The sequence below is a fragment of the Saccoglossus kowalevskii genome, chromosome 10 (genome assembly GCF_978046115.1).
Source record: "Saccoglossus kowalevskii chromosome 10, keSacKowa6.1, whole genome shotgun sequence".
In the NCBI taxonomy this organism is placed as follows: Eukaryota; Metazoa; Hemichordata; class Enteropneusta; family Harrimaniidae; genus Saccoglossus; species Saccoglossus kowalevskii.
Genome location: NC_140650.1, coordinates 17,222,662 through 17,248,231, shown reverse-complemented (window position 1 = coordinate 17,248,231; position 25,570 = coordinate 17,222,662). Strand labels below are relative to the sequence as shown.

General features: G+C 35.4%; 1 protein-coding gene across 1 annotated transcript; it reads right to left on the bottom strand.

The window, feature by feature from the left end:
* Positions 1-8,725: 8,725 nt before the first annotated feature.
* On the bottom strand, positions 8,726-25,179 carry LOC144363545 (uncharacterized). The gene is made up of 6 exons (XM_085504731.1): positions 24,939-25,179; positions 23,957-24,105; positions 17,761-17,974; positions 16,778-16,867; positions 16,212-16,323; positions 8,726-9,295 (listed from the first exon to the last, which is right to left on the bottom strand). The coding sequence occupies exons 1-6, from the start codon at positions 25,003-25,005 to the stop codon at positions 9,199-9,201; spliced, it is 729 nt and encodes a 242-aa protein (XP_085360857.1). The 5' UTR covers positions 25,006-25,179; the 3' UTR covers positions 8,726-9,198.
* Positions 25,180-25,570: the final 391 nt, after the last annotated feature.

Below are 25,570 nucleotides of genomic sequence, written 5' to 3'. Positions count from 1 at the left end.
GAATGGAAGAATGTTAGGTCGTACCTGGAGAACCGGCATAAAAAAAATGGTATATTTGTAAAATTTGAAATAGTTGAAAACATTCAAGAATGTGTGAATACTTCCGGCGAAAGTTTCAAACGCTCTCCGCTCTCGTATTTTTTTTTCTGTTACCACTTAATATCATAAAAGATTAAGGGCGAGAGCGAGTGTTTTAATATAAAATGTAGTAAGTGGACTGAGAAGTCTCAAAAATAGCGAAAAAGGAGTATATTAAAGGCGAGATGAAAAACAATTATTTAACAATACTGACGAAAAAGCATTAGTACGGAAAGGCAACATTGTACATTATAAATTATTCAGAAATTCAGTAAACTATTCTATAAAGGTTGGAATTGGTTTAAGTTAGACTGGAAAGGAGGCTGTAGTGACGGCTTCAATTAAAAACGCGTGGATTTCATAAACACAAAATCGTGCCACAGAAAGCGCCCTCCAAGTGAAGGCTCTAAATAGCGCGTAATGTACACGGGCTTACAATGACTATATGGTCAATTCTCTGACGCCTCAAACTTTATACAGCATACATTTCTGTTAATATATAACGCAAAGTGCAAATAGCATGACGTGGGTGTGCAATACCGAGACAATAACTTGTTTCTTTCCGCTCATGCAATAAGTTTCCTGAATTAATGTTGAATCAGTTAAGTTAGATGATTTTTTGGGGGTAAGATTCGTCGGTCTTTTCATTTTCATTCAAAATGATTCTCTCAAAACCATTAGAAATGCTAGTCACGTTAAGTATTTCATATTTTAAATTAACCTTTAAAATTTAAAGATTCATTGTACATAATTTAATCTAAATTTGATCTTCATAAGTATGTATTTTATAAAAATACCTGAGAAATTTGTAATCAAATCTGTAACTGTGTGCTTTACTGGATATAAATTGCAGACTTCAATTTCGACAGTTTGAGAGATCTAATTACTCAAAGAAATATAGTCAAGCAACCGATGTTAGTCGAAGTACCCCATTATTAATGTTAATTAACTGAGTGTATTAATTGTTATATTTGCGATGGGCATATGAAAATTACTACATATGAAATTTTTGACAATTTCGAAGCACGTACACGGGCAAATTAATCATGTACGTGAATTTGAAATCCGTATACGTGACTTTTGAACCAAGGCGCATGTTGCTGAATTTTATTAATTTACCGCTATATAACGGAAACATTCATATGTACCATATTCCAAAAAGTTATTAAAAAAAGTAATTGCAAAGTCGTCAAAAGCCAAAAGTCATTACTTTGAAATAACTTGTTGCTATATTAAATGATAAGTTATATTTCTAGTATTTTAATGCATACTTTAAAATGTGTATTCATAGTACAGTTAAAATGATGGTTGTCAGTCTGCCAGTTTTGTTTTTGTTCATGATTTTGGGTTTCCTCAAATTTTTCAACACCTTCAAGGTAAATAGAGTTTATATTACCGATAATCACTAATTATTTTCTTCCCATGGCAACGACCAGCCTCAATACATATATTCAACCGATTTCATAACGACATTCATCAATTGTAATACTGTTCACCTAGCAACTGCATTTATTGTGGATTCTGCTCAATACACAACAGCAATATGTACATTGATGTAATGCTTGTATCAGGTCACATGGAAAACATTGCCACGGGTCCATTGAATCAATTTTACTTAAATCGCGACACAATCTTTGGAAAATATACTTTTGACAAAGCTGAGTGGAACAAAATGCTTGCTCCACCGTAAAGTATGTACGCAGGCATACAAAACATAACTCTTACGCTATTTATTTGAAAGTGTTTTTTACCAATGAATTAGTAAACAAAACAAACGTTCTATGCATACTCACTTATACGAATATTCATTGAGTTGTGACGCAGATCAAAATCTTTTATAAGTAATATTAAGCTAACAGTAGTCAGAGGCAAAACAGTTCTATAAAAAGGTGCGATGATACAATTAATCGCCACAACGCATCGTTATTTATATGAATTCCATGCGACATTTACAACGCGTGTAAAATACATCTTCACAAATTTAAAAAATTGCAATGCGCGGCTTCAGTGTTGCTTAAACTAAACAATTACTATGATGTATTTTTGCGGGGCTTGTCAAAAGATCTATACTGAAACTGACATGTTATTACAAAAAGGTTCATGCGCTCCTTTCTAATTTTGAAAAATATGATTCCCGACAAATTGTTTTATTATCTTGAAGTCTATCACACAGGACAAGCTGCTGAAGCTTTAATTGCACGCGTTTTGAAACCAATATCGTTTAAATATATAAACAAGGTAAACACATTTTATTTCGCGATTACATTATTTCCGGGGATTGATTTGCTTTTCATGTTATCACTGTAACCCATTTCAGTTCTTTCGTTTTTTTTACGCACCAATAACATTGTCAACTAGACGCATCGTTACAAGCTAAATGTTACCACATATAAAGGAAATTTCAAATGTTCGGATGAGTTAAATATATTTCAAATTTAATGCAAAGAGGTTTTTTGAGAAAGCTTAATGTATATACTTTGATTCTAGATGTGTAATTGTGTGACTTATAGTACAGAATATTGTTGCCATGGTTATGTGCTATATGTACTCACCGCCACAATTATCAAATTGTACATTACTTGTGATTTGACTTTCATTCAAGTTGTCGATCGTGTAGCTAACGTATTTCTCTTCAATAGTTGTATAAACTTTTATGAGGAAGGGCGTATCCCATGTATAGACATTCGCTTGTCTATGGTAATAGTTGCGTTCGTCTCGGACTAGAAAACTCCACAACGTCCCGTCTGTTGATACCTCCATGGCCGTGACAGGGTACGCGTGGTCAACAGCTCTTATAGCGAATTCAGTCATAGAACCAACTCCCTGAATCTGGTTAATAAAAAAAGTGTTATTATCTAGTGGTTGATCTTTAAACAAAAGTCGAAGTACACAACAAAAACGATCGACATCCGTTAGTAAAAAGTCCAGAACTACAAAAAGAAAACAACTTACAAGCAAACTACACCACAGAGCCAAGCCAGTAATAACATATTCATTAACCCATTGTATACATGTGACGTCAAATGTTTTGAAAATAGTAAGTACATCTTGCTTCGCAATAGGCAACCGTCCAAACAAGTAAACGATTTAATATTATAAAACATACCTCAAATGTTATGTTCTTGGTGCGAACCATCCCAGGGCATGGGATGAGGTGCCAACGAACATTAACGTCCATCTGGCCAGTATTTGCAGATAACATGTTCATCGCATCGATATCTAGAGTTATATCATAATCTCCTACACATTCTTTACATTCGTCAACAACCATGGCGACTATAAACGCATGTGGAGTTGACACGTTAACACATGAACCACAGTACTAAAATTAAGAATGATGAATGAAGTCAATACAACCTACCTTATAGAGCGGATTATTTTAATGAAAGTAGGTATTGAATTTTTATTTTATATATACAGAGTACTTCAATAGATCTATATGATATGTTCATTAGGATTGACGTTAGGAGTGAAAATAATAATAACAAAACCTTTAACAAACCACCGAAAAACAAAATCTGCAAACTTGAACCACGGGAACAAATATTGGCCAAACTCGCAAAATATTATTGCGCAAAATATTCATAAATCAAGTTTTATGATTACCTTTCACGGACAGTAACTATAACGTCTAATCGTTACATAATCATGTTAGTATCTTATTGCAATGATATCCACTATAGATGTGCAATTTGCCTGAACACCAAATTAGAGTATAGTAAATTGTTTTCCACAATGGCCTTTGGGAAATGCAATGACAAGAATCTGCATTACAATGTAATTAAAGATAAACCATACAAATTATAGTTTATAAAAGACGTGACTGTCAAGAATATCAGAAAACTCTCGTGTCAGAAATGTATTTGCCTCGTCTATCCAGAATAGCCAATTGAGGTTTCACCGTGACATGTAACTATGTAACAAAGTCACTCACGTGTAGTAAAATAGTGAAAGCGGTGACACGAGAGAATGAACCACTATTTGAAAGGATACAAACAAATCCAGTGGCACTCTCGATCTCAATGAGATCTCGGCGACCATCTACCCTCTATTGAATGTCACCAAAAGCATGATTGTTTGTATACATGATAATACACACATGAACTGACTGACTGACTTACATATGCATCATTTGTGCTTCCGTCTCCAATTCCAGCAGCATATATATTTGGTGATTGCAAGTTCAATAAACATATGCCCTCATCAGCATGAAAAGTTGATGGTGTAACTACGCCGTCGTGGTACTCACCCAAATCACATGGCACCGCCACACACTTAATGACAAAAACTATATTAAAAAAGAGAGAACGAAATGTGTGTACATGTATTATCGTAATGTCTTGTCTATAATTTTATTTTTGAAAAAGACGTTTTAGTTTTATTGAAATTGGGGGGGGGGGGGAATTTGATAGATTCTAATCCAATCTACTGTTTCAAAACAACTAATACAAGAAGTTGGCACTTATTTTAAATTTTGAAAATGCCATTGATTTTTCAAACCTAACTAACGATTAACCAGCGGACTTTTAAAACGTCATATACTCGTATGCGGATCGTGTCGGTGTATGACGAGTTTATATTAATAGTCATCACACATCATGGATGTACAAATTCTGTCAGCATTATTTCAAATATTATCCTGTTTGCCAAGAATCTAAACTGGTGTTATATTTGTATTTGCACATTTTAAGGTTAAGGAAATAAAATATCATGAAATCTAAGTTCAAACATAATGCGCAAGATAGTCGAATAACCGATATTATATAACTCGACACATTACATTAGGCACATTAACTGAAGATAATTGTCTAATTTGACTGGAAACTGCATGCAATCCACATATTTATGTGTATATACGTTGTATATATAACGCACGTTACCATGGTGATGAATTACTGTATTGAGCGGACAGAAGAAACATAACCCATGCCAACAGCAAGCAACAGTATAACGTGCAAACCGGTCATTTTTCTCAACTCAAAAATAAGAATCTTATCAAGCAGTATGTATCGCAATTACCTGTTATGACGGTACCAAATATCCAGCAGTATGAGTTCTTCATTGCACGGAATATGAATTGAGAAGCCGTAGACGCTACCGTTATCCAGCGCTAGTATCATAAATTCGCGGTCTGCTGGCTTCACGGAAGATGAATTTATTTCTGTCGTTACATATCAACGCAAATTATATCACAAAAGAAAGCGTTTCATTTCTACTTATTGCTAGGGTGACCATTGATCGATATATTTTAATATCAAAGAGACGAAAATGGCGCGTTTGTAGTTTTTCTTCCATTCTCATATCCTCGTCTTTCTTCTTCTAAGTGAAGCCGGATACAGCACTCTTTTCCACGTCTGAGTGAATTCGTGTACCCACACAGGTGTCTGGTGAATGGGTGCATATTTGCATGCTATATTTCGTGTGTCAATTATATAAAAACTTCATTGTCAACTCACTGTGAAATCTATTGTTCATGTTGTCAAGACTTATCACGCATATTGAACCGATCATCGATCGATATAAACTTTTGTGCATCACAACAAAAATGAGTATGTCCCAGTTGTAATATCCGACTATAGGAATAATCTGCAGGAAATAAATTATTCGTTACCATGGCAATTGTACCGTAAAACACATTATAGTAGTTTCTACTTACGTGAAATGTGCTATACGTTTACTAATGGCGATCTTTCACTAGAAAACGATTAGAACGAGAGCTGCTCGTCGTCAAATCATGGCTGTTATTTGTCTGCTATATTTGATTAGCCAGTAAGTAATCGTTTTAATGTATTTTTTTTTATTTTAATTTGTCTTACCGTTTATAAATGTGAAAAATATATCTCAGAATGAAATTATATACCACATAGGTACGCATGAATCGAACTTTATATCTCTGAAAACAATTGTAGCTTGCCATAATTCACGCGGAATTGTAGTATCTCCAGATTGTATATAAATTTAGAGATAATACTCAAATTGTTTTGGGAATATTATTAGTCCGCATGAAGCTGTCTGATCGGCACCGACACAGTGTTTTGCACAGGGTATTTGCACAAATCAAGAGGGCGCTCTGCCGAAGTTTTGACAAAAATCAGTCCCATGTGTGATCGTGTTTCATATTTTACATTTTGTTTTACTTCAAGAGATTATGTAGGTTCCCATTATCTTGACTATACATTTAACAAACGAATAATATGATATCGTTTATACTTTTTAAATCTCATGTTGCTTGTTTTGACTACTGAATTCATAAATATATTAAGAATATTTCATGGCGAAATGTATTGTGCACACCAATAATATTTTTGTAATTATCGATTACAACACCTCGGCTTCTTTCATCTGTTTCTCCGCTTCGCTAATGAAAATATACTCCAGAATATTTGCTAGACAATTTCTGTTCCGCCCACTATAAATTTGCAAATCTCGACATCTTGCCCTTGAAAAAAACCCAATCATGTGAGACATGGTGTCACCAAAGGTCGAATAATTAATAAATTACATGCCTATATTTTTCAACTGGCGGGTGATTCCAATTCCACGGAATCATGTAGGCGTTCGATGTTGTTGTATTTATTGTTTGTACATTTTCGAAGTCGCAGTAGATCAATTCCATGTCGGTAGATAATATACAATTATACATACATACAGAACATCATTCACTGGCGCCTTTATTAGTGAATGGATTTTGTATGCGGTACTTTGTCGCATCAAAGAAAACTGACAAAATGTTGCATAATGATTGTACTTTTGAAATGCACACTTCGAAATAGAAACTCCCGACAAAAATACTTCTTTGTCAGAACGAATTCCAAGGAGGATTATCAGCATATCCTCTGATGACCACTGTCATATACGTGTACGTAACTTGCGTGTATCTGGTCAACTATTAAAATCCTATATAAATGTATTCAAATTGAACCGAACCTACCACGATACTAAGTCATCAAACACGTATCGAACGACTTACCGCTTTAGTTGCAGTTAATGTCGACAAAACTTGTCGTCACACATTTTGCTGTGGTTGCAAAAAACAACCTGAATGTATTTTTTTAAATGATACAAACTTTCCTGAATATCTTGATATTTTGACACATTCATCAGCCGATGTAGGTATTTAGACTCATATTGATCAAACTAGGTGCACTGAAGTTGTCGGCCCGGCCACGAACTTCCACCAAGCAGCGAAACATTTCTACCCTGCCAATGTAATAAACATTCCGCTCATTGCGTGGTACTTTCAAGCGAAATATACGACGAATTTGATTTTACGCAGAGAGGGCTTGTGAGACTGATCGACAAAGCCATCTTGTATCTTTGTTTATATCCCGTTTATCCACCCGTCTACGTACACTAAGTACTAACAACTTACGAGTTCAGATTACTGTATAAAGGTTAATTCTTCACTGGGTTTTAATTTTGCTTATTTCTCTGACTGGAAAATGCGCTAAATTAAAACCAAGTAATATATAAAATTGAGCATATACACATTATCTAAATAAAAACCGTGAATTTAAAACCCACTGAATATTCCTGAAATGCTAAATCAGTGAAAATTAGTTAATTTACAGTATATCAGTAACATTGGTCATTATTTTGATTAATCTCAATTATTATAATTATTATAATAAAATGCTACGACCAAATCGTCAAGGGCGGCAGAGTCATATGGACTACAACACAGGGTGAATGATAATGCTATAATCCGATGACAATAAATTTTTACAGTAATACGAAAACAAAATATTTTACGTTTTTGTGGACAAAATCTACGAGAACAACTACGACTATTACGATGTCTTTTAAATGATTGTGGTGCAAATAGGAACTATAGCATTGTTTGTATATAACATTTTATTCAAAAATGAAATATCATATTTAAAACACTTTATATGGCTGTTTAAATAGCGCCACCTACGGAGAAATTAATTCAACCAGCACGTTGGACGGAGATTTGAGACTGGTGACCTAGTTTATTCAAACTAAGCACGTCATTTACAATATGATGCTTTCCAGGATGTAACTACTTAGTAGAATTGAAACGTTAGACGAAACTCGCATGCGCCCGGATTTACCGCGCATGAAGTTTTCACAAATCATTGAGTGAATGGCGATTTATTTTTTTGCCAAAATACCACTCCTATGACTACAATAAGTCGTATCATGGCAGTGTTATTAAATTAATATTAAAGTTATTTTAACATTATCGAAAATACTCAAAGTTGCCCACAAATGTCCCTAACAATTATCAAAGTGAAAATTGAAATTGTCTTCCCGTTAAAAGTTCTGGAAACGGTAATGCCAAACACAAGTATATCATAGCATCAGAACAAACCATGTGCCACATACTTGCTGGTTGTCTGTTAAACTAGTCTTTTACAGTCTCTTCTCTTTTAGAAATGACAACTTCACCTTGAAATGCGCCGTTGTGACTTACTGACGCCAATATTGGCATCATAATAACAGCGCATATTTAAAAAGAAAAATGTTTAAACTAGATGATCCAGAAGCCAAATAATTTTGTTGAAAGTGCAAGTATCCGTTCTTCATTTCGCTGAAGCAATCAGTAGAATAACAATTTAAAAAAAAAAAAAAAAAATGTACATAGACATCATAAGATTTTCAATTATAAAATGTTATGGTGGGTTTAAATTACCTATTTTAACAATGCTTTAAAATAGTAAGTTCATTGAATTGTTCTCTTTTTATAATGACGCATAAGCTGTCACATGTTCACAGACCGACCTACGCAATGGTCACGTGGTTTACTATAGTACACGGATATGATAGCGTTGACGTCATCACCATTTCACTGAAGACGATCATAATTTAAGGACAGCTAACAGGTGACTAGTCTCATTAATAGAGACGAGTTTGCGTTATTTCTAGAAGTCCAGACTTGTGGGTGGTTTGATTTACGACCTATTGTTCTCCTCGTCTGAGGAAACCCCGTAGATCGCATTGCATGTCGGTAGTTTGACAATTAGGAATATAGTCCCTGCGTCATACCCAACTACAGAAAAAATACGAAGAACTTTCAGCGCAATTAGCACAATGCTCAATGGGCCAAACGACCATAAACTTCTATTGTCTTCACGTATTAAATGTTATACGTCATCTTTAGCTCCAAGCGTTCTTTACCTCCGCTTCCGGCATGTCAGGATTGGTCTCGCCATTTTCGGCATCTTCGTCTTCGTCACTTTTGTCAAAACATAATCTTGAATAGGAATAAATTGTGAGAACGTTATTAGAAATTGCAAATACTTGAAAACGCGTCAACCGATATCGAAGAGAGTGTAGTCAGAGTGTGATAAGAACAATATTACTGTACTGTGAACGATCACGACTACCACCGATTATTACGCCATTAACACTTTCTTGCGCAATAAACTATTACTAGTTAAACCATTACGTAGCGTTGCCCCGTTACGTCACCTAGCTTCAATATGCAATTAATCACGCTGTTTCGTTTGAGTTCCCTTTGGGAAAACAACATTACGACGTTGGTCGTGTGTAAGAATTCACGTAGGAAGAAATCTTTCACGGAAACAATATTTTAATAAACAGCGCATGTATGTATTATACACTGTTGACTTACTACCACTTAAGTATACATCAATTTCAAAAGTTGTATAGCCTTAAAAAACTGATAATAGAATATCCCAAACTTGGAAGTGTTAAAACAATTATTCTGGTTGCGTGTATACGATCTTCGAAGGTTAAAAACACAGTCAGCTGGCGCACACGCGATATTTACTATATGGGGGCCACCATCTTGAATGCGGCATAAAACTAAATAAGAGACAATTTGTGAAACCACAAATTACCATTCCAGCTCAGCAGCCAATCAACGACGGCCTAACAGTTAGATGACAATTTCGGTTTCAAATACCCCGGCTTAGTGTTCTAGATTATTTCTTTAATTAGATGTTTGTATTTAAGGGATTTTCCACACAAAAACGCCGAATTCGCTCGAATTTTGTTATCGGTTGGCTTAATATAACCCCAACGAATCGCATTTCTGTGAAAGATTTCTATTTTTGTGCGTTTAACAACTTGTCTCTTATTTAGTTTTATACTGCATTCAAGATGGCTAGCCCCATATAGTAAATATCGCATTTATTTTATTATCACGTGTGCGTCAGCTGACTGTGGGTTAAAACGTTATTTTGTGCTAGACTTTATAACTTAGAAAGTATAAGCACCCGCTAGATACCGAGCAGCATGGGGGTGAAATATTGCTCCTGCTTCACCGGCAACGAATTATAATGTACATTTATTCATATATATCAAATGGTGCGAAGAGAGTCAAGTAATTGTACCCATACAAATGTTTATGTATTTTCCACGTTGTCGGTGTATTTTGCTTTTGTCTGTAGGTCGCATTTTTTAAAATTTGATTAAAAAGAAACAAATAAAAAAAAGCAATTTCAAAAACTTTGACTTTGTTTTAATGAAAACGTGAAGTATACATTAGGGTACGTATTATTATTTATTTATTTTGGAAACTCAATTTTTAACTGAAGGAATTAAACTAAATTAAATAATCATGTTATAAATGACTACTGTTCAACTCCGGACGTTTAATTGTACTTAGCGTATGTTACTATGACAATCAACCAATTCGAGAAAAAACAGTCGACAATGAATAAATGCATGGTCACAGCCAAATCGCTGTTTATTTGAAATACAAAAAAAATCAAAGAAAACAGAGAACTCTAAGACAGGAAGAGAAACACGAGCGATGTATTCGAACAACAGGCATCACGAAAACCAAGTTTGTTTCACCTCGATCAATGCAGTAATATCCACGATGCACTATTCCCATAAGCGTGGGTATGTTGAAGTTCATATCCAAGCGTACTGCGGTCAAGAACAAGGTAAGAAATTACGTGACGAGACCATCCCGATGTGCCGTCGATTTCCGGGTTCGGGTGCGTTTCATACAAGAAGTTCGATACGAACTACACCGCCGAGTGTAGTAGACATAATCCCGATGGCAATAGGAAGTTCGAAGGAAGCTAATACAGTTGATTTATAACAGACGAAGTAAATGGAAATCACTTTTCAGTCCTCTTTGAGACACAACGTAATTTAATACACACTACTACAGTTCGACTAAAGTTTACAAACACCACGGTCAGTCACACAAAGTCCCCAAAATTCAAAAGGGATTTTTGAATGCACCGGGGAACACGAGACGAACAATTGTGCATACTTAGATGACGACTCCACGCTATACGCAGCGTGAAAATGGCAATTTAAACTTTGCTTGCAGATTTTCCTGGCCAGATTTACATAATAATACAGTTCGATAACACGGCCAGTCACATACAATCTATCAAAAGGTAACTGCAAGTCGTATAATTCCAAAACAATACTATGATTTCACAACTTTCGAAATACGTTCTCTTTTATCGACGTCCACTGTACAACAGTTTAATGTCTTCCCGTTCACAAGAACACAAAGCCTAAACTATAAGAAATTCGTAACACATAATTCGAGTGATGGAATAACAAAATTACACATCTTTTGTAAATTCAATCCATGGAAAAAGTATAAAAAACATTTTTATAAACAATTTTTATTACATAAATACACTTTGAAAAGAAACAAGATTCATAAACATAAATCTACATGTATTTGAATACATTCTCACCACAAATTACACAATACGTATTTTCTAGTGGAGTTTCTTCACAAACACACACAAACTCTTGGAATCATGCACACGCGTGAGTACTTCGTTGACACATTTTATTGCTACGCTCAAAATAGTCTATCATTTATTGCGCAACTGTGACCACACGACATCATTCTATTAACATCCACACATTCTCATAAAATTTCCATGCACTTTTTGACCTTTCATAAGTAAAATACACTACAATTTACTCCAGAAAAACAATTTTCTTGGTACATTCCTACATTCATGCATACTAATGAGGGATTCAGACACATTCCAAGCTGAACAATTTTCTTGGACTAATAACAAAGCTGGTCAATCCTTTCCCAGCAAAAAGGAATAATTAATACCATATGTATAACTGTTAGGGATTATGGTAACGAATGGATTTTACACATTCCCAATAACAGAACACTATAATAAAATTACGTTCAACCTGAAGTGATTTATATACTCAGACATGTCTGCTCAAAGTGCAGGAAATTGAGTCGATATGAGATTCATTTTAGAAATTAAACACGTCATGTTTTCATTTTAAATCTGATCAGATTTTCAGCTGTCTCATCTAATCGGCTTAATCCTATTCGATCACACGAACCGGTTCAAATTTCAATTTCTGTCCGTAATGTGATACTCTGTGATGAACGAAGTGTTATTAGACGAGACACAGCGGTTTTTATAACCCAGGTTATTAGATTATAGTTTATTTTAAAATTTCACGTGGGTAATACGCAGAGACGACGTAGATCGTTCGACTTAAGATCTGTACAAACGTTTGCAATACAAGTCACGTCTCCCTCATTAATATGCATACATGGTAACATATATACATATGGGGCGCATACGGCATCACTACAATAGCGGTTGCAATTGCGTTTATGTTGGTGGTGAGTATGAAGTGGAAAAACAGTCAACATCGGTGACGTGCAGTGATAATTGCACTAGAAAAGCGCACACATGTATAGTTCGAACGCGCGTCACCTCGCTATAACCATAGCTGTCACTCAAACAAAACACATAAATAGGTATTGCTTCTTGACATGCATCGGTTTAAAATCTTCACATTATGTGCATATGGTAGAATGAGAAAGAAATGTTTTGCTTTCTGTTTCAGAGGATGCTTCGTTGATTCAAATAAACCTTTTCAATACACGTTTTCGAAAGCATAATTTAATTATATGTTAATTAAATATTGAACTTATACCTTGTTTTGTGGTATTAAAATAAAAATCTTGATACAGATAAGAATAATTAAAACCGCGCCACCGAAGCATTTTAAAAAAAATATTCCTAGGACGAGAAGTTTTTTTTTTACCTGAGAGGTAGCAATTCTCGAACCAAGTGGCGTACAAATAATTGAACGCATCGACCAACTGAGCCATCAATGACGCTGGCTATTTGCTCAGTCTCGCACCAAAACCCAATGTACCATGGGATTCGTCCAACTGAATTTCAACTCCAGACGTTCTATTGTTCACACGAGACATTTGTCACGACGGCAGATTCGATTTACTATGTACTCTCGCAGTATGGACACGGGACCACGAGGTAACAGTACATCAAACTACAACAAGGGAGATGTCGTCCAATGCAATTTAACAACCCATTGGAAATGAGCTTTGCATTATAAGCGGCATTTATGATTTGCCTTTGTTGTATAATCAGTGTATTATATTGTTCCTGATTTATAAACATGCCTTACAGCACCGACATAACCTATCAAGTCACTCATATTGTTATATCTGTATTCCAAATGAGGTTTTGTTTTACGGTTTTTTGAACAAGATATCGTATATCAGTCACCGATGTGGCTACGGATTAACGATGTAGTAATGAATACTAGACAAATACTAGTACATGACGTCACTTTGTTCATTATCACCAATATCGTGTTAAACTGTGTTAGTCATTTGGTAATCATATTGACCATTCTTACAAAGGTGTACAATGTATAACCACGTATAGTTGGAAGAATTTAATATTCTGATGATTGTAAAAGAGAGAGCAAACCCTCGGAATTATATCCTTCAAGCATCTCCTTTGTAAACAAGCGCACGCAATCACATCAGTGTAGAATATTTACTTGCTTAAGCATTTCAGTTGATCTTCGTTATCAACTGTATTGATTCCAAATGACTGCTCTAAAAATTGGTGTGTCCGTAGCTCGAGATCGGCTGAGCAGCTCGTATCTCGCAATAGTATGACTTCCTAAATTCGACTCAGGCGATCTTGTTGCATATATTAAATATAATGTCCACACAAAAATGCCATGTGCCGTTATAGGATGCGTGGTCAAGCATGTATGATGGACTAGGTTCCATAGCGGAGTTGCTGGTTCAGGACACAGCGTAACTAATTTTTTAGTTATTTTTTTCGTAACCGTGACAGAATACAGGCTCTCCTAGTCATTAGAATTCTTTATGTATGTTTTAAATGGTTATAAGCATAGTGATTGGAACTTACAATACCAAATCTGTATATATATATGATATTATGTCAAATTCAATTAGTTGATACATATAGTGAATCACACACATGATTTAGCCAAGCACGTAGAAGGGAAAATGTACTCAACCATGCGACCATACGATGCTGATTAAAAGTTAACTAAACCGCCTCAACGTTAAACTAGATGTCGTATCGTGAATCAGAACTACGAGTCAAAGTATTCACTAGTAGCTAGCATGCTACACATTTACTTACTTTCAATAGAAGTACACAAATGTATTCTTTTGTAAATGTCATACTGTTTGCTTTTCAGCGAACGTATGTTGCTGTCATATGCTCATGATATAAGCCCACTCCTGATTCCATCTGCTCTTAATTAGTTTTGATTAAAGATTTGTGTGCTGTAAGTTTTTATGAAATAAACACGGCTTGTTCTTTAATTAAAGAGTGCATACCTTTGACGTATATGCTAATATTATGGAAGAATTAAAATTAATGTTTAACAGATGTGTGGCGTGCATATTCTTATCACGTGTATAACTTCACTTGTAGATATAATTTATACGACAAACTTATCATTTATCTTCGTTATCCAGTGATTCATCGGCGTGGATATTCAATATACTTTGATTCAGTACTCGTTCATCTTACCTGGCATTGAAAGCCGAGGGGTACGACTAATAATGGTACGTGTTTTGAACATGTGCGCATTCTACAGCGCATACAACAGTGACATTATTTCGTGTTAAAAATCTGACTTTTATTTATTAGTTCAGTATTAGTCAATTGTAGAAGGACTTCTTTTGTATACTGAAAATAAGATTTTCCGTAGACCACAGAGTTACGCCAAGTTTCACACCAACATTTTCGATGATTTGTAAAGATAAATGTGGCATATGTAAAAAAATAAAGAATATTACATAATTTTCATTATCGAGCAGCAACCTCCTCAATAATGTGACTTACACTGACCCATCACTGGGAACATATATGTTTTATTTCAGGTAATCGAAAGTCAGTTTGCATAGCATGCTGTGGCAGGTGGGTCTGTGCATGTCTTTACCATGAATCTCATGTTGCTTACATAGATGTCTATGGTTTCACGTATTATGTGGCGTTGCGAGTGAGTGAACGCTTTGTGCAGCTTCTAAGACACCCGATCGCTTGTTTGGGCTTGGATGCGAGTTGGATGCAATGGCGATATCGTGAAATGTCATACTATTTATAAATTGGACGCCAACAATGTAAAAACTAGTAGCTACAATCTAGTGAAATATATTATAATATATATTTATATAATATTATACCACGGTCTTGGTCAGTTTCGTTTGTGATTAATAATTAAACTGTCTTCTGTTAACCTAAATAACCTCATGTTTAATATGTATTTTCATTATTAATCAGGAATTCTATTCACACCATAGATTCTGACTACAGTAATCCAATAAAAGTGGCATATCGTACGGTTGCGTATCTCTTATTACTGGAGCTTATTTTTGCCGCACAAAGCTTTGGTGTACTACACCTTCAGAAAGTATATAATCCCTCATACTACAATGGCCTCAATAGATAATACCTGGTCGCCGCTGTAAGTCGAATTGTTTCGTTGTCTGGGTATCCTCAATTTTACATATAGAACCACATATATATCATACTGATATACACGCGACATCAACATTTGAGCTTTGTGCAGTTTTGGCCAGACGCCGGTGTTATGATTGGTTTCGTTTTCAAGTGATTCCCAGTAATCATGTATTCATATTTGCGAATTCACTAATACAGATGAATGGAACGATGTACTCGGCGACGCACGTACACAAACGACGACATGCTATTGACCGTATGTTGTTTTAAAATCACGTGTTTGATATGAACGTTGATTTGCGAAGAATAGCACACTTTCTAATAACAACGCCCTGCCGTCTCACATTTTCTCATGTTTGACAATTGAAAGCACAATATAATAACATAATTGCCGCATTACCCCGTGCTGCCTACCTTTTTACTACACAGCCTACAATAGTGGCAATAATGGCTACCCCAGTCAGTGATCCGAGTGTCGCCAGAATAATCACTTCTATCTGTGACGTAGATAATCCGGATCCGTTTCCTGTAAAACAAAAATAACGAAAATAGAACCAGTTACTTGCTTTAATCCGATACTGTTTTTCTTTTACGCTTGAACCCTCCTCGCAAATATAGATTACTTTGAGCTTAAATTAATAATTCATATTATTATTTTGCCTTCAGTCTTTGAGGCTAAAAAATACCTATTTCGATATATAAAGAAAATCTATGGTTTATAACCCGTAGCTGGCATTTATCAGATACGCCTACGTAGCGGTAAGGTGATGGAAATTTTTTCCTCCCGGCGGGCAGCAAACAAATCGTGGCATCAGTAATATAGATGAGACCTGCATAATGTGTCTGAATTGGGGATATGTTTGAGATGTATGCGACAGTTATGTATACAGGCGTTTTACTGACACTATATGATACCCAGACACCCACGACTAACGATATGATCAGGTAATCGTAATCGAACGAAGTAAATGTATACCTACTTGCAACTATATCGTAGTCGATTGGATCGGTGCTGGCTTTACGTATCACCAAATTTCGAATATGCTGAATATTGCAAGTCTTGTGGTACCCTGCAGGTGATTAGTAGAAAACAACCGAAGTTGCGGAATATGATTACTATTTATTGAATAATAATTTGAATCATGGCTTATATACAATTAACACAAACAATATACATAAAGCACATGAAAAGATCCATAACAATCGAAATACAAAATTATTATAGATTGAACCACAAAACAGATTACAACTGGACACATTTCCGCACACAGAATTATAAAATTTAGTATTTATAATCGAATTTGATATACGACAAAACTTCTCAACGCAGATTTCTCACATACGGGTCAATTGCAAATTCCCTGGGTTTGACGAGATGCCACGTATGGCGAATTTGAAACGTGACAAGTCACAGTCACACGATAAAGGATACTTCGCGTCAAGTCTGAAAGTGATATCATGACGAACAAAGTTATTTACCATTTTTACTATTCTTGTACGTTTTGATTTGTTGCCGCAATGAACAATAATACGTTTCAGAGCTGAAAAACGTTTCAAATAAATTTATAGCTGGGAGAGTACCATTGATTCATGGGACCAAATATCTATAAACATTTGTTCGAATATTATTATTATTATTATTATTATAATATATAAGTATGGAAACACTGTGACTATATTATTCTTATAAACATTAATTGTTATTGCTTGAATGGCGGTCAATATATGATACATGTATCTACATTAGAATGTAGAATATGTCCTTTTATTTGTCGAAATTCGTCATAATTATTGATTCACTAGAATTATAACCACCCGGCATTGGGATGAAGGTTACGTCATCCACTGATGCAAAGACATACTACATTCAATATTGAAACGCAATTATTTGATTATATTGTTTTTAATTAAGTATACATTTAATACGCCATATGTGCTGTAATGATATAGAATGCATAATTACCAACGTCGTCACTATGCCGAAGCGTCTGAGTGAATAGCGTTGAAATTGTACTAGTCTGTAGAACAACAGTATGATCAACATACGGACAATGGATTAAACGATCCGCATCTATCAAGTCCTCGCTGTTTCTTTGAAGTTCTCCCGTCCTCGTTCTGGGATGAGCCTTTACTTGTATACCATTTGCAATGACGTCACGGAAAGAAAAACTTGGGAGCTGGGTAATTTAAAAAGTCAATTTACAACAATGTATACGTTAAAAAGAAAACCGTGTTTTGTTCTGTGTTGTGTTTCACCCCCGGAGTCGTTGTTGCAATCAACTATGAGAATGTATGCTTCTCTTCCCCATCGATTCGTGGGAAATTGAGTTCATTGTAGTCTATTAAACCGATGTCAGTGTAAATGGTATTATTGTAGAAGTAATCAGTGCTGAAGAACCTGGCATTGTTCCACATACGCGTTAGTCGCAACGCGGTGTTAAATTGTACGTTTGAGTGGCTTGAGCTCCGTTCTAGCAACATTTCAGTAGGAGGTAATTAGGGTATTATTTCGAGATGACGTCCCAGTGTTGTGGACATACAAATAACGCAGATTGTAATCGTTTGGGGGAATCAAAAATATTACCCCACGGTTTCTGAATCTTCTATTACTAAGCTAATCTGTTAAGGTAGTATAAACTAGACGTGTACAAATCTGATTGTGCTATCGTAAAACTGTTCATCTAGGTCGACCGGACGCGGCAGCTCTTGTCTCTGGTAATTGCATGATGGGAGTTGATAAGCTATTTGCATGTAAATGACTTTTTCTGATTCGCCATGTTTTATTAGTGTCAATATATGCATTAACGTTGTTGGGATAGATATGGTTGAAACCGAACGATGCTCTTGGGACATTATCTGAAACGTTTGAAATCTTGCGCCCGGTTATACAAACAGTACTTGGGAACATCGCCATGCCGTTTCTATTGGCGAAGCATTTGCAACGGACTTATGTAAACATCGATCGTTCTAGCGATCACCGAAGGAGATCTCACTTTGACGTCACGCGATACGTACAGGATGATACGGTTAATTTAGCTGAATAATGAACCTTCAGGACGCACTATTTCGGAATGTGACTGGGCACGATGACAATCCAATTACTGTTGCGCTTAAAGCAAACACAATATGCGGTAATTTGAATAAATGTTGGCCAGTGTTGAAACAGAACCGGCCGCTCCTAAAATTCCTACCTCCCACGACCACTCCACCTCAAACAAATTGTATGTGTGGCCAGTCATTGACATCCAGTGTAGAAGCAGTTTAACATTTCTCCTTATTCACCACTGACGTAATATAAACAATGACGTCGCAAATATATATATAAACTACTTGCGACGTACTAATTTATATTTACTTCAGTATATATAACAGATTTGGGCTGCCTATTTTGTAATATTCAATTTAAGAGAGATACTTTCTGTATGAGTAAACGATCGGTATTAATATTTGTAGTTCTATTTTTTTTTAAAAACGCAAGTAACATGTATTAATGACCATTAACGTAAATAATTTAGGTGGCTAAATGGTGTATTAGAGGATTTAATTTATTCAAAAAAAAAATATTTAGACTGGACTCCTCGTGATAATTTACAATGTTGTAATATGTTTACAGGATTTTACGCATTTTACGCCGTGTTTCGAATAGTGACTTGTAATGCGTACACGCTAACGTGAACGTCACAATTAGCATATGTCTGGATCCGACATTAACACGCGGATTTGCATATGGCTATAATGATTAAACAACTAATTTGAAAATTGTTGGCGCATATTTGTAATCATCGTGGCACCAATCCAAGGTCTCACTGAAGCGACTCAATACATAGATGCGTGTTCATTTTGTGAACATCGCTATTGCAAATTACATTCCCTAAACCATTAAATTCTAAACGAATTATATAAATGTACTATAATTATATTTGAGACAAAACATAGAAAAGATCATTGGTAAGGAAACCACTATCCATAACTACGGCAATACAAATGTCTACACATCCAGTCACATTTACATTGACCTTTGACATACTTGTAACAGATATAATGACCACAATGTAAGAGAAAATAATCACTTAGTCCCAACAATATTACGGGAATAGGTTCATGGCATCCTCAAAGAAAAGTGAATTCCATTCAAGACCAACAGTGATAGTGTTGCTGTTAAAGAAATAATAGCCTTGTGAATGCCAAGAAATTAGAATTTACGATTCAATCAGCAAACTAAACAATTGGCCTAATTACAGTGGACGCGCCCAAAGAGTAATCTGCCTAATAGTAAATTCTTTGAGTAAATACACAGTGCATCAGAAGTAGAAACAAAACTAAAATCATTCACTGATTTAAAAGTACAATCACCCAGTCATCTAACAGTAAACAGTATTTGCTACTACGTCGTCTAGGAAAACTTGAGGGAAATCAGTTTGAATGGGCGGTATTCATTATCATCGTACCTTGCCTAATTATCCCAGTCAACAATGAATGTGACCTTACTTGTTAATCATTATTCCGCGATATGCCTCAAAATCATAATAGTTACAAACCTAACCCAATCATAATACAGGTTCTGTCCCTACGAATCATGGAAATAACTAAAAGTCCATAAAGTAATCCCTTAACCATGCTTCAGTAAATGCAATTACTTCAATTTTGTTCTATAATAAAGTCAGTACTTGTTAATTCGCTTACTTTGGATCTTCAGATTTCTTGCACACTTGTGCTACGGGAAAAGGCAATTTCACTAGACCTTCAAGTTGATTGAATGCCTTGGCATCCAGCGAGATTTATGTGAAAGTGGAAGGTATAAAACAGGAACGCCTTATACGTTTCATTGTAAATGAGATTCTGGTGCGTATGAATTTATTAGATTAGCAATTTGTAGAATGATATAGAAACGTTTCCAGACAGCTCATGTCACAGTTGTCTACATTTCCAAATTTTTTTCAAGCCACCATATATTTTCTAATTATTTGCGATACTGTGATAGATACAAACTAGGATTACAATGATTGCGAATTCGATGACGCGTTCCGACGAAATTGAACTCATAAATTGGTCATCATCATCTTAAACTAATCATCTATATCTCAGCGCAGTGTTTCATAGTATCTTTATTCGAAATGTCAACTCTCTTTATACAGAACGATAATTGCAAGGTCACGCTTTCATCTACTATACCGAGGTTGTCGGATTATTATATTAGAGAGTAATAATTAAATAACAGTTTAAAGAGGAGTAAGGACAAGGACAACGTAATCATAACAGCTACTATGTTTTTTTATGACGATTATATCTACCCATGCTTGACTACACGCTAGTACAAGAAAACAAATGATTATTTATTAGTAAGTTGGCCTTGTTGATATTGTAGGAGTAGTATTTTAGACGAGATAAATGATGTTATCAATGACTAATCGTCAACAACAATTATAAAAAAATATTATTTGGATTGTTTTTTATGAATCACGTGGGAGGCTGATAATGTTCAGGATACAATAGATGTGAAAGGCAGTTGTGTTAAAATAACTAGTATTGGCAGATTGCTGAATTTAATTGGCTGTTAACTGGAAGATGTGCATGTAGATATATTAATACCATCATAAACTAGTGGATTAGACTTACTAGATGTCTAAATATAGAGTTCGCCTTCTATATTACCATCTAAGGAGCTCTATTAAATGATCTCGTTATATTTTACGCGTAGGCTATAACGTCTGAGTGAGCATCATAAACTTTGAAGTTACAAGTCATACCCGACCGTTTTAAGTATCAAGCAGTCTGTGTGAGATTTTGAGGAGTGCCAGTTTTCTGTCTGTAGGATTCGGCTTATTTTACAACTTTATATAACTGCGGAACAAGCATTTGTCAATATTTGTTTTTGTTTTTTAGTGCAGTTTGGTGCAAGGCAAACATGTGTTTCTTCAATTTTCACCATAGCGTTACGGTTTATTCATCAATTCAACCTCTGTTTTGGATAATATTGTCGACGTCGAATAAAGAGGACGACTCACTTGGTCGAATTGATACTCTTATTAACTTATAACTACTTACAAGCTATGAGAAATCCGTCTAGATATTAAAAAATAGACTGACCACAAGTGTGTTTACTAAAAACGACATCTCAGTAAACGACAGACGTATTTTCTATGGTTTCATTTATACTCTCGCGTATATTTTATCCGGAAAATAATAATGTTGCGTGTTCTCTCAATCACGATCTTAGACAGTTTGACGGAGATCTGCAGTTTGTCTGTTATGTATGCTCGTAAACAAAATCACTAGATGTACGGACACACATTCGTCATCTAAATGAAAAATGAAAATGTTATTGTAAAATAGTTCTCCGCTTTGTTGTCTTTGTGGAAGAGTAACCGCATGTGAAGTATCTATCTATTAAAACACAGCTCTGATGTCAGGGATTTACAATCGAACGAGTGTACATGTGTTCCTCAATGCTAGGTTACGTACGTGTTTTTTCTACTTAACAATTCCGCCTTGTTTAGATATACAATGAACCACAATTATGTTTCAACGAAAAACGAAAGCCAATTTTATTCAAATGGGTTTTCAAGGCTTTATTTATAAAGACATGGAATCCAACTGGAAGAAGAATGGAGTTTTAGTAAAGACGTAGATCCGAGTGATTTGAAAATGAAAACAAACCAATTACTAGAAGTGAGGGGAGGTATATGTAATGTAGAAATATCGAATGTGTACGAATGTAACGTACCGTGACTGATTCAGCTCAATGGTCTAAGTAACCTGCCACGATTCAGCGATGCAAGTAACCAGTCGTTGAATGGCTGAACTTTCCATATAGACTGTTCTATGAAGCTTAACGATAAGTGACATCTATTTTTTATCTGCAACCTTTCAATTTTGCAACCAATGCTCTTGTGACTAATATTAGCTGTTTCCATGCCGACCATTAATTAACCGTGACTTTGTATGTGTCATTGAAAGAATATGATTTATTTTAACGGAACAGCAGTTACTGTTGTCTCCATACAATATATGTAACCCTAGCATTAATATAGTTGTATTTCCACATTTCAGTAACTAGATTAGAATGCAACGCGCACTTCTATTTTTGCGGCTGAAAGTTCAACAAGGTGCATACACTTTAACCGGATTGGCGCACATATTTGAACAGGATATTGAAATTGGTAATAGTTTATTATATCCAGAAATAAGAACTGTAAAACATGCAATCAAACCTCCGGTCGTTCAATAACCACCAATTGATTCAAAAAAGAGATTACAGCAATTCAATAGCAAATCATCATTATTATAGTGTCTGTAATTTTGATCGATATTCAATGTTTTATTATTTAAACACATAAATCGATTGTAAATATTTCGATGAATCTCGATCCGCGATTACCACGATGTTCTTAACGTCTTTCCAATATCAGAAGCGAGTGCGTTTTTTTTGCTAGACATGTTTTATCAGTTAAGTGGCTTTCACATTGAAAGGTTCGGAACTATTTAATTTTCGCTAGTTTAGTTCTTTTAAGTTAAAAGCGTATTACCATTTGAGCATCAATATAACCAGCTCTATTCAAGTCTTTTCCTGAAGGTGATCCGTCAACGTTAAAGTGATTGCTAAATGGCGTGGGTCGGCGCAGTTAATTGTGCCAGGATTGCAACGTAAAAGTACGTGTCGTTTGTATCGCTATAACAATTAGACATAGTAAATGCACGTATTACAACATTACGTGCATTACATACAGGGATGATGAACGAGGGGTCCAACTAAATGTATTTTCCGTATCATATTGAAATATGTAAAATGTCTGTAGATCTTTAGTGATACGCATGATTCTACAAATGTATATATTTTTTAAATGTACAGAATGATCAAATCGTAGTGATGTGATCAGTAAAGCTGCACACACGGTACTTAATCAATTCTTACGGAGATGACTTTGTTTGAGGATTTATCTAGCAAATTATTATTTGGTATCCAGAACAATAATTTCACTCATATACCACCATCGTCTATCCGCAATTCAAACTTCTACTTGCACACTATGTAAGGTATTCGTCACTTGTACATAAATACTTTTGAAATGTTGTTGTTTCATAATTGTTCAAAAGCATTATTTCATGGACATACAAATAAATGAGCAAACTTTCGAGCAATTGCGGTTACTGAGACTTACTGAAAGATTTCTAGCGCTTGAAAATGTCGGTATTTCAGACGTAATTCCAGTCAACAAACATGATCCGAAGCTGCCAGTATTATAAAACTTGTCCCTATCCTCGGAAATAACAGACCCCTGTGTCGACGATCGTTCTGTACGTCGAATACCTATTGATGGATAGAATATAATGCTTATAATATTATTGAGCTTGGGTGTGCCTTTAAGACAGGTAGCTAATACAAAACCGGAAGTGCTTGTTATGTACATAACAAGGAATAAGCAAGGATTGTCTATTTCAATCGTCCATTGACTTCCTTGCGCAATAGATTACGCACATGCACATGCACACGCACGGCGCCATCACGCTTCATACTTTTCGAATACTGCTTCTTTTTCGTGAACATATATCTCGATTTACCTGCGCCGATATTAGCACAATCCATTAGGCAAAACACGATGTGACTGACATGACCTCATAACATTAGTCTAACCTAGACAAATACGCATCGTGCTAGATTGTACTCCATATTGTGTTTGGTAGAACACCTAAATATTCTAGCTTAATGGTTTATTCCACAAAATGCATGTGGTCGACATATCTCTGTTCTACCTCATTGCTCTGAATAGAAAGGTTAGAGTGCTGACGTAATATTAGAAAAACCATTAAAATGCTATTACTGGCGCTTCATTATTAATATACAGTTGCGCTATAATAGCCAATTAGATCAATATCTCTATCAGAAAATCGCTGTTTATTTAATGATGATGATGGATATTACGTCATGTTTCCAAATAAATATTGAATTGCAATATATTTATCCATTTTAATTCGACTACGTAAACTACAACGTTCAATTAAAATTTCATCAAAGTACATCAAGTATCCGCCCCGTTATGTTCTGATCCCCGTTAATAGTATGGAAGGGCGGCAGCGTTATGAAAACGTATCAGACTCTATTCCATATGCTAGTATTTTTTTTAAATTTACATTCAACCTTACCTGATGATAGATGAGTTAAAGTGGATATCCTAAGAACTGCACAGAGCACGATATGTGAATACAGCATATTTTGCACTCTTCCCAGCGAAGCTTAGGCGGCCGTCGCTATCAGTCGAAATGCATTATAGTGGATTACACCCGTGTCCAGTACATGATAATCACCTTACATGGGTGTTCAGTGAACGAGAGAAGAGAGCGTTTTAAAAAGGCTGTGGAAAGAGACAGAGAGAGAGGGAGTAAATACACTGCGATGATTTGATTTACGCCATGTTGAAAATGGTGCTCCTTTAAATAAATTGAGGTTGCCTAGTAACGCGTCCAACTGATGATGATATTCCACGTGACTTGTACGAGTATGGGAAACCGAGCGATGCGGGCATCAAGCAAACTGAAAGCGATTACACTGACATCGACGAATAGTCAAGGTTAGTTTAAAATAAATCGCGACAAACATCGCTCGATTTATGCAGCATACGACTGGAACAACATTAATATTTATTACTCCAACGTTTGTGATGTTCCATTATCTACCTGCTCCTCAACCACCATTTAATTACACTAGTACCACTCATCACTTGATTGAGATGAACATCTTTTGCCTAATAAGATTTTTAAAAGAAGTTGTGTATTTT

What these genes read in the sequence shown, in the direction of transcription:
- LOC144363545 (XM_085504731.1), bottom strand. Translation starts at nt 25,005, where the DNA reads ATGCTGTATTCACATATCGTGCTCTGTGCAGTTCTTAGGATATCCACT. An exon ending in TTTAACTCATCTATCATCAG is followed by an intron (nt 24,106 to 24,938) that starts GTAAGGTTGAAT and finishes ATCCATCAATAG; the next exon opens with GTATTCGACGTACAGAACGA. An exon ending in CGACTACGATATAGTTGCAA is followed by an intron (nt 16,324 to 16,777) that starts GTAGGTATACAT and finishes TTTGTTTTACAG; the next exon opens with GAAACGGATCCGGATTATCT.